This window comes from Spinacia oleracea, chromosome 1 (genome assembly GCF_020520425.1).
Source record: "Spinacia oleracea cultivar Varoflay chromosome 1, BTI_SOV_V1, whole genome shotgun sequence".
Taxonomy (NCBI): Eukaryota; Viridiplantae; Streptophyta; class Magnoliopsida; order Caryophyllales; family Amaranthaceae; genus Spinacia; species Spinacia oleracea.
In genome coordinates, this window is record NC_079487.1 from 132,264,525 (window position 1) to 132,275,388 (window position 10,864).

Consider the following 10,864-nt stretch of genomic DNA (forward strand, 5'->3'; position numbering starts at 1 on the left):
CCAATAATGGAAAAGCACAAAGATTGCTAACTTAACATACTTGTTAAATTGTAAAGAAATTTAATGAGTTAAAAAAATTGGACCAATTAAAATTAAAAGTTGGCACAAAAAATAATATTATAATAAGTTTATAAAAGGAAAGATTCCCCCATGTAACAAACATTTTGAAACAACCTAAAAGGAATACGTAACAAACATTTTGGAACGGAAGGAGTATGAGATAAACACTATTACCTAAACCTGATTTATATGTTAAATCTGTTAGGAGATAAACGAAATTCAGTTACGGAATAAAAGACAAGTATTTTGCATTCCCCCGATCTACAGTATTTTTAATGTACATCCAACCGCGCGTAACACACACGTGCGACATTTTTTTTTTTGTTTTTTTTTTTTGAAGAAACTCATTTTCTCAAACGTAAACAACGGATCAAGTCACTCTTTATTTCCAAAAAAAAAAAAACAACGGATCAAGAGAAAGAAACGCGAGATGAGAGAGAAACGCGAGAGGAGACACCATCCAAGAGCACAGAGAAGAGGGCCGGTAGAAAGCCTTCGAATCTACAATCAAGAGGAGAGAGAAAACTCTTCGAATCTACACTCAACAATGAGAGACGAGAGAGAAATTCGATTTAATACTTTAATGGTGAAACCCTAACACATGGGTTGCTGCAATAGCGAAGGCAAATTCACGCTCCAACAATATTCCAGATCCAGAAATTGGGGGAACACAAGCCCTAGAAAAATCAAAAGTTCAAGTTATTCCTCAAAGAATAAAAGAAAATTCAGATCAATTTAAGGTAAATTTTAAAACAACATATTTCATTACTTATAAGTTTCCCATTAGTATAATATAAGTTTCTCATTAGTATCATATAAGTTCACCATCAGTATTATATATAAGGTGAGTTAATTTATCGTTTTTTATAGGTAAATTGGTGAACTGAATATTGTGAGGGTGAATTTTGTTGACTTGTTCGTTTCTGGTTGATTTGATATTGGTTGATTTTACTAACAAGTTGATGTTTAAACTAAAGGGCAAAGCTGTTAGCCTGCTAGTGTTGTATAATTCTCTGTGTGTTTGTCAATGTTGCCGTTAATTGCGTATAATTTACCTGAATTATGCAATTTGGATTATACACTCGGGTGCACAGTGCTCATTGTGCACCCCGTTGAACATTTATTGAAAATTTAATGAACACGGAGGATCATTTCAATATACATGTACTAGTAAAATATTTAAACTATATGTTCTATGGATTTGAACTATATTTTCATTGGCTATATGTTCTATGGGTATAAACAATATGTTCTTTGTATTTGAACTATATGTTCATTGAAAAACAGGGTGCACAGTGAACATTGTACACACGGGTGCATAAACCGTATTTTGCCTGAATTATTTAAATTTTTTGTTAATGGCTGAGGATAATGTAAGGGGGTTCGTATTAGCAGTGAGGTCAAGTGTGTTGATTTGGACCAGTTTCATAGTTTCATATTGAAGAAGGGTCTTCAACGTGCTGCTACTAAATACTAATGGCACACCCGTGCAGGTTCGTCTCAACTTTTTAAGTAAAATTGAGTAGTAGTTTTGTTTTTTAGGGTACCTAACATGGTAATCCGTAGCCTAAGTCTATTAAGTTCAGACTAATCCAGATTCAAGCCGGGTGCTCTTCTGGCCAGGTTGTATGATTCTTGTTTTTTCATATTTTGATGTCTGAATCTGTTATAACCTTGAAACTTTGAATATACACTTAGGAATTGACCAATTGTTGTTTATCTCAGATAATTGGATGTAATAAATGGTGTTCATTGAACATGATCTAACATTATTTAGGTTTGTAATGTTGGTATGGTATTGGCCTAATATATGCTGGAAATGGACTACCTTAAAAGTTAAAACCCATATATGTTTGATTCATTATCTTTCATGACCACAGAACATTTAACTGCTCATCATAAATAATTATCTTCTTGCATTTCACATAAAGGTGTTTTATGATTAACTAGTTAGTTACCCTTCTTTCATGACCATCCTTCTTTGCCCAACATGCTACTACAACACAAACATATAGCTACTCTCTGTATCCTTAACCTCTTGTTTCCTCCCCAATTTAGGCCCCTTGTACTAGTGTTTTGAATGTGGCAAATGTATGTTTTCAAGGCTATTAGCTCAAATGGTAGAGCAATGTGCAATAACGTACATGGTGTGGGTTCAAGTCCTGCATAGCCTAGCGTGTCTAGATGGTGCTTGGAATATTCTAATCTTATGTTTTTTTCATTATATTAGATGTTTTCTAAGTGACTTTTACCGTTTTCGGATAAATGTAACACTAGTTAAGGATAAAAGTGACCCTATCTAACAATAAAAGTGACCATAACCAACGATAAAAGTAACCCTAACTAATAATAAAAGTGACCCCCAACCAATGATAAAAGTAACCTAACTAATGATAAAAGTAACCTAATGTTCTTACATCTTTGGTATAGGAGAATGGAAGGCGCTTCAGGTTTAGACAGTCCATTACTGTAAATAACCGAAGAGAAGTACAAACTAGTCGACCCTCATAGATGTTATTCAGTTGAGGTAACGAGGTGAGAACTAGCTCCTTCAGTTGTGGGAGATCAATGACAGCAGGTTTGCCAACCTCCTCCTCTACTATTAAGTCTTTTAACTGTGGACATTCTTCAACCTTTAATGATTCAAGGTACTGTAGATTCTGTATACAACCTCGTGTAAGAAGTTTCTCAACATCTTGGCATCTACTAATGCTGCATATTTCTAGGGTTGAAACATTGTTGTGACACAGGATATCAGATAGGCTGCAGAAACCCCTGCAATCATCAACATAAAGCTCTCGAATGTCATCTGGTATTAGCAGAGTTTTTTCATTCAAGATACAGCCATGAAGGGATACTCCTCTGCTGTATGATTTCCTCGGTGTTATTTGTTTACCAACCTGTAAATGGAAGCACTCTAATGTGCGCCAATGCTGTGACCTTACGTAAATACTCAGGTCAGAAAGATTGTCAAATGTAGCATCAAGAATGTCCAATGATTTCAGATGTTGAAGCTCATGAATTATGCCTTCAACATGATAAGACAGACTCTTTAAGCTGTATAGGGTAGACAAGAACCCCTTAGGAAACTGTTTTGGTTCAGGTATAGATGATAGGTTGAGCTCTGTGAGCCTTTCTAACATTTCAAGACAGCGAGGAACCTGCTCAACTGCAGTTTCAGAGAGGTCCAAGAACTTTAGTTTAACAAGTTTTGACAGTGGGGGCACTTGTTTCAGTTTCTGACAACTGCTAAGATCTAGGACTTGAAGCTCTTCTAAAGCCTCAATAGTACTGGGAAGTCTAGTAATACGAGTATCAGATAGATTCAGAACACGAAGGCAACGCATGTGCAAGAAAAATGATTCTGGGATTACCTCGAGAGGGTTGTGTTTCAAAAGTAAGATTGAGAGATTGGTACACTTGGGAGAAATACCACATGGGATCAGTGAAATTGACGACTTAATCAAGGAAGCAACAGAGAGATTGAGATTCTCACTGAACTCCAACTTTGAAGGTACACCATCTTTCACCATGAACTCATCTCTGGAAATGGAAAGAGCCATACGCCTAACAAGATCATGCATCTTAACACTCCCTTTATCTTCTTGACAAGTTTCCAGCAAACAAGAGTTGAGAAGCTTGTTCAAGATCGAATGGCCCATATCGTACTGTACTTGTAACGATGGCACATCATCTATGATCCCCTTTCCAATCCAAAGACGTATTAACTCTTCTTTACTGATGGAATAACCTTTAGGGTATAATGCAGAATACAAGAAACAAGTCTGTAACTTGATGTTGTTCAATCTATCATAAGACAACTTCAATTGACTGAGCATACATTCCAACTGGGACGACCTCATAGAAATGAGATCAACATTTTCAAGGACTTCCTTCCTCATGTTGTTGGCCAATGCAACTATAGCAAGAGGGAGACCTGCAGACTCATAATACACAAGCTTCCTAAGAGAGTTTACAGAAGAGAAGTCTTGTTTGGAATCTAAAACACCATATCCTCCTATTGTATGGTGAAACAGCTGCCAACTCTTTTCCTCTGAGAGTGGCTCAACTTTAATGAGTTTCTGGCAATGAAGCATACGACAAACATCCAGTAAACGAGTAACAATAACCAGTTTGCATTTCTTGGGAATGCCAACTTCCTCACGGCGAAATTCACCCCATATATCATCAAGGAAGAGTATGCATTTTCTTTTGCAGGACAAAAATGCATGTATGATTCCCGCTCTTCTGATCACATCCTTATCATTCCGAAAATCAAGGTTGAAAGCGTCGATAATTTTCTGCTGTAATTGGTATACAGTAAAATCCATCCCAACAGAGATCCAAGCAATATGATCAGTAATATTATCAGTAATATTGGTGTGGAGATGTGTTGCAAGGGTGGTTTTTCCGACCCCACCCATTCCATAAACACCAATGGAAGTTATCTCATCGTTTCTTAACCATTCAATTATCTTCATAACAAGCTCAGAATTGATGCACAGGGATTTCTGCAGTTTTCTGCGTTTATGAGGTTGTGAATGATCATTGTTTGTTTCAGGATGCTTATCAAGATACTCAGCTCTGCTTCTGAGCCTTCCATTACATGATGCATCAGGGAAATTCTTTACCATGGCCAATAATGAATCAAGTAAAGGTACTCTGATGTTCATCTGATCAGCACTTTGATCTACAAAAACAACAACATAACCATTTAATACGAAGTACTGCACTAGTTTGTGAACACAAAATCTCCCCGTCCCCAATTTCCATTATACAGCTTATTTTTTAATCTGTGATCAATATGAAACAGCTTAATATTAGCTCCGCCTAGTCAATCTAGTTGATTGGCTAGCCAAACATATTAAAGAGTATTTTCGTAAATAAATTATCAAAATATACAATCTAAATATTATATGCAGTGTCTTTATATTTAATTTTTTTTTACAAATATTAATTAGATTGTATATGCAATGTGTAGATTGTATATTATTTTATTATATTTACGAGAATGTCACTTGATGGACATATCTCGCTTAATCTCAGTATCAAACTTGTCAAGTTTGGACGATCAAGCTTAGCTATACGGAGTATTTTGATGTGTTGTTAACTTGTTACAGTCCTTTGTTCTTTTGCATTGTAATAAAAGAAGAAATCGGTGATTCATTAAAATTCGTTAAACACAAATTCTTATTTACAAGTAGTGTACCATAAATATTGTACACCGAAGTAAAAGTTAACTCAACATGGTTAAAAGTTACTCTTGTATATGTAAAAGTTTTCTATTTTTTTTAGTGATAAAAGTTTTATTTTAATAAAAATTATTTCTTCAAAATCAATAATAATGTATAAAATTAATCATTTAACCCTTTAAAATGTTTATCTATCAACTTTTTTTACTAATATAAAAGTTAATCAAAACTAGGTTAAAGTTACAAAAAACTGAATAAAAGTTATCTTGGTGTACAATAAATTTATTGTACACCTTGAGCGCGCAAGACCTTTTGTTCATTAAAAATGAAGTTCACAAGTTTTTAAGCCCAACTCATTAACTCAACTCGTAAAAGGTCACGAGTTAAATCCGAACCCAGACTCGTTAATGGTTACACATATAATGTTATAACTAATTATTGGTTCAAGCGATAACCCTAGATATTATATTACAAAATTTCATCAATTAGATTAGTATATGACTTGCTTTGAGTCGAACTTAAATATTCATTGAATATGCTTTAATAATACTTATTATGTCGGATTAGTAGCTCGTAAGTAATGAGTAATTAGTGATTAGAGACTAGGAATGATATAGATCAATTTTCTAATTATATTGTGTTAATATACTCCCTCCGTCTATTTTTGTTTTTTACATTTTTCATTTTGGGTTTTTCAAAATGTTCTTTACATTTCCTTTTATATTATCACATAAATAACTTAGTATTCTATCAAAATTAGTGTCCCATTATTGGGTCATTTAATCTTTCACACTTTTTCATTGAGACATTAAAATTTTCTTATTTTCCAATATCAGAATTTTGATAAAAGTGAAAATATTATAAATAAAAGTAATTTATCTTGTTTAAATAAAAAAAATTGAGAAATCCCGATGCAAATTAATTATTCATTATAACGCGTGAAAAATACCAAACGTAAAAACAAAAAGAGACGGAGAGAGTACTTTTGAATATATAGAAAACAACAAAATAAGTTATGGCATGGTGGTTAGAATATTTTAGAATTAATGAGGCGCCATGTCAAAGGTAAATAAGAAGCGATATGTGGCAAGATGATATATTTCGTGTTTGAAGTTTTTAATAATGGGCATTGATAATTAATACGGAGTATAATGTTGTTTCATTCATATTTTGTAACAAGAATTTAAGTCTGGTTTTGGATTATTGCTCTCTTAATTAAGACGACATGTAATAAACAAATTTCATGTAGCGAAAAATGAAAAGAAAAAGTATTCAAATTAAAACAGTAAAAAAACAAGTAAATTACAGAGCATGAAAACAACAAGAAACAAAGATAAGGATCCGAAAATACCAACCTGGTTCCTTGGTTAAAGAAATGAGGATCGGATCGGAGGCAATATTGAACGAGTCAAATTGGAAAGAATCTAGTATTTGAAACACCAAATTTAAATGTCCTCCAATCTCTTTAAATTTATACTTGGATGTCGGTTCGTGGAAAACTTCCGTTCACATTCAAAAGTCTAACTTTCTAGGAAGGAAGCAGGTAGAACTACTCAGGAAGGAAGGAAGGAAGCAATCTCACCTCAAAATTAAATAGTCTTTTATTTCCAATTTGTTTTTATTCATTTTCCACGGATATTTCTCCTAATGTTCATAAATATTTGTCCCTTTAACTAATATAATGTGTATCTAATCTATCAATGAGATTCTGGTTTAGTGATTAATGCTGGAGACTTGTATATAATAAGTCAATAGTTCGGATCTCCTTTCCCAGTAGAATTTTTCTGTTATAATGACAAGGTGTCATGCATGGTCCGAGTTTTTGGACACCAGAACGTGTGTGTACTCTTGTTTATGGGGAGGCCTTGTGCAGAAAGTGTATCTCAAAACTTGAGGGGCATAGGCGGGTGCTTGATCAGAATAGGCACTCTTGCCTATTGGAGACAAGAGTGAGGGTCGAGGGTCGAATGGGACACTTGTGTGCGCACAACAGGCATAAGCGAGACCGGCGACGATATTGTATCTCTTTTGTGAAGACTTTGTTGAGTCTTGAAAAGCTTAAGAACGAGCGACAATATAATGTCTACAAAGACTTACAACAACGCAAGTAATTAAGCAAAGACAACTTTCGATGAGAGGCATTGGTTCATATCCCTCATAAAAGTTTATTAGAATTAACTTTAAATTTTCAGTGAACGCTATATTGATAGAAACGTAATAATTCGAACCATTTCCCAAAATAGTGTATAAAATAAAAAAAATTCTCAATCTAGTGTTTCCCCAAAAATATTTCCTTCTTCTAGTGTCCACGTAGACTCGGACTTCCCGAACCTAATTAAACCCCAAAAAAATGAAAACCACGGCAGATAATTAAAATCAAAAAATAAATAAAATTGCTTCACCTTCTTCGATCCCGCAATAACAAATCATCTCCTTCAAAAGAAGAGTCAAGCTTTTCTCCTTCAAAGGCAGAGTCAGGCATATATATCTCTTATTCTCCTTCAAGTTGAAGAAGCAACAATCCACCATTGCGCATTAAGCCATCACCACCTTCAAATGCAAATTATAATTACCAGGTAATGCTTTCCTAAAAATTGTCTTAGTTTTACAATCAATTACAGAAAACATTGGTGGGGAAGTTGATTATTGAAAAAAAATGTTGAGGCATCAAGTATTCAAGTTCGTATAAGAAATTGATTCTTGATAATTAGTTAGACCCTATTTCACCACTAATTCTTGATTTTTGAATTAGACCTTATTTCTACTAATTATAGGTAATATTTCATAGTGCAATTGAAGAGTATTTGAAATAAGTAGGCTTATCAAAATTTCCTAAATAGTTTGGGTTTGATTTGTTTTGCTCATGAATAATGTGTGTATTTGTGTTTGGATAATGGGTCATACACCTGATTTATATTTCTTTGTATTGTAGAAAATGGAAAACTCAAATTATCCATTCGTTGGGTCATTTACACGGATGCTCAACGATGACCAATTTTTTATAAATCAAATGAATATTGATTATGGAACTCATACCAGTCTTTTGGATACTTGTACATCTCCTATTACCAACCACCTGCAACAAGAACCAATAGGATTAGATGAGCTTCAATTTGTGTCTTTGAATCGTAATAATGTTGATAGTGATGGAGTAGACAGAGAAGGAGAAGATGCCAATGAAGAACTACATATGGTTGGTGATGATATCATTGTAGAGGAGGAAGTAGATGAAGAAGAAAATGTTGTGGCATTAGGTGCTACGGTTCAAGAGTTTTCCCGTTTAAGTGATGTTAATGATGATGAAGTAAACAAATGGATTACTTGGATTTCTATGGTGTCTTACAAACCAGGTGCTGAATTTTGTGTCGGACAAGAATTTTCCAACAAAGGTGCATTGAATGAGGCTGTTACTAGCTACTCTATAAAAAAAAATCAACGTTTTATTGTACTTGAGTCTAGACCTCACACAGTCACGTTCAAGTGTGGCCGGAAACCAATTGGGTGTTCTTGGAAGCTCAGAGGTTCACAGAAGAGTTATTCTTCTGATGTGTTTACAATTGTATCCTACCAAGGTCCTCATGATTCCACATGCGTCAGCGACATTCTTCAACTAGATCATCGAAACATGGACTCTAAATTCATTAGTTACCATATAAGGAATCTTGTGGAGGCAGATATTTCCATTAAAGTTCGTGTCCTAATTGAGGTTATCAAGCAACAATATCATTTCACAATCTCATATAAGAAGGCTTGGCTCGCAAAACAAAAGGCAATAGCTTATATATTTGGTGATTGGGAGGAGTCCTTTCAAATACTCCCGCACTTTATGCAAGAAATGAAGAAAGCTAATCCAGGGACTGTTGTGCACTTTGCTAACCATCGAACTGCAGATCCCAATTTTGAGATTTTTCAAAGAGTATTCTGGGCATTTGGACCCTCAATACAGGGCTTCCAACATTGTCGACCCATTATCACTATCGATGGGACTCACTTGTATGGAAAATATAAGGGGACACTTCTAATAGCTATGAGTGTTGATGCTAACAACCAAATATTTCCCCTTGCTTTTGCCATCGTCGAAGGAGAAAATGGTGATAGTTGGCCATGGTTTATGGCATGTATTAGGAGATTTGTGACACAACGAACTGGATTGTGTGTACTTTCAGACCGACATTTGGGTATCATGAAAGCTATGACTCAAGATAATAGTGGTTGGACCGAGCCATATGCGTACCATAGATTTTGCATTCGTCACTTGACTTCAAATGTCAATACGGAATTCAAAAACAGAGAGTTGAAAAACAAAGTTGGTTGGACAGCTTTCCAACATCAAAAGAAGAAATTTGATTATGGTTTGAATATGATAGCGAAAATGAATGAGAAGGCTCGTGAATATATAGGAAAGATTAATGCTTCAAAGTGGTCACTTTGTCACGATGGAGGCTATAGATATGGCCTCAAAACAACCAACTTAGCAGAGGTGTTCAACAATGTACTTAAGGGAGCTCGTTTCTTGCCAATCACGGCACTTGTGAAGCTTACTTTCTATCGAGTTAACTCATATTTTGTGGAGCGACGTCGATTGTCAAAGAAAAGGTTGTTAGATGGTCATGCATATACTATAAAAGTAACTAAGGACTTGGATACTAATACAGAAAAAGCTATGCACCACAAGGTTGATATTTTTCATCATGAACATGGAATTTATCAGGTTACAACGGGTCGTGGTGATAGGGCTGATAGAAAGGGTGGTCATTCCCACACTGTCAATTTCAGCTTGAAGACTTGTACATGTAACAAACTTCAAATTTACAAAATCCCATGTTCTCACGTGCTTGCTTGTTGTAGAGCATACAGCCTCTCCCCCTCTCAATTCATTGATCCTTATTTCACATCTGGAGAATATGTGGGAACTTATAATGCTAGATTTTTTCCCATTCCTGACAAAGACTATTGGTCGCCTTACAATGGACCTAAAGTAGTTGCTGATACTGATCAGAAACGCACTAAGGGGCGACCTCCGTCTAAACGGTTACGGAATGAGATGGACGAATCAGTTCGAGGGAAAGTAACATGTAGTATATGTAGACAGAAAGGTCATAATAAGAAAACGTGTTCATTAAGGTAGTTTTGTGTTTAATATGGAAGCAATTTTTTGAAATTAACATTTTATCCCTTTTTTTACTTAACATAAACTCATGTTTTTATTGTTGTTGTGATGGGCAGATCACATGATTTGCATGGAGGTTCATCAACATCTACATCTCGGACAACGTAACCAAACTACATTTGTCCCTGGTTGTTAAAGAAGATCAAGGAAAAAGAGGCAACATCATCAGTTTTGATTATACTTTTGGAAGTGTGATGAATTTGGTTACAAGTTAGTAATACGTTTATTCTAACTTTTTACCTGCTAACTAGTTGGAGAAAAACCAGCCTAGCCAACTACTGAATTTTGGGATCAACAACTAGCTAGGATGCTTTTTTGTATTTGTCAGTTGATATTTCAATATTATCTTGCTGATTTTTTTTCAAGTCTATCAAATTATGAAATCACAGCCTTCTCCTTTTACCTCTTTTAGAGCTAATAAAGTTTGACAATGCCTTGAGTA

The 10,864-nt window shown here is 34.8% G+C and overlaps 2 protein-coding genes across 2 annotated transcripts; one reads left to right on the forward strand and one right to left on the reverse strand.

The window, feature by feature from the left end:
* Positions 1–100: 100 nt before the first annotated feature.
* LOC110785551 (disease resistance protein RPS2) lies at positions 101–6,863 on the reverse strand. Its single transcript, XM_056829209.1, has 3 exons — positions 6,608–6,863; positions 2,478–4,750; positions 101–737 (listed from the first exon to the last, which is right to left on the reverse strand). The coding sequence occupies exons 2-3, from the start codon at positions 4,731–4,733 to the stop codon at positions 690–692; spliced, it is 2,304 nt and encodes a 767-aa protein (XP_056685187.1). The 5' UTR covers positions 4,734–4,750; positions 6,608–6,863; the 3' UTR covers positions 101–689.
* Positions 6,864–7,480: 617 nt separating this feature from the next.
* On the forward strand, positions 7,481–10,864 carry LOC130466226 (uncharacterized). The gene is made up of 3 exons (XM_056834924.1): positions 7,481–7,828; positions 8,185–10,376; positions 10,479–10,864. The coding sequence occupies exons 2-3, from the start codon at positions 8,188–8,190 to the stop codon at positions 10,528–10,530; spliced, it is 2,241 nt and encodes a 746-aa protein (XP_056690902.1). The 5' UTR covers positions 7,481–7,828; positions 8,185–8,187; the 3' UTR covers positions 10,531–10,864.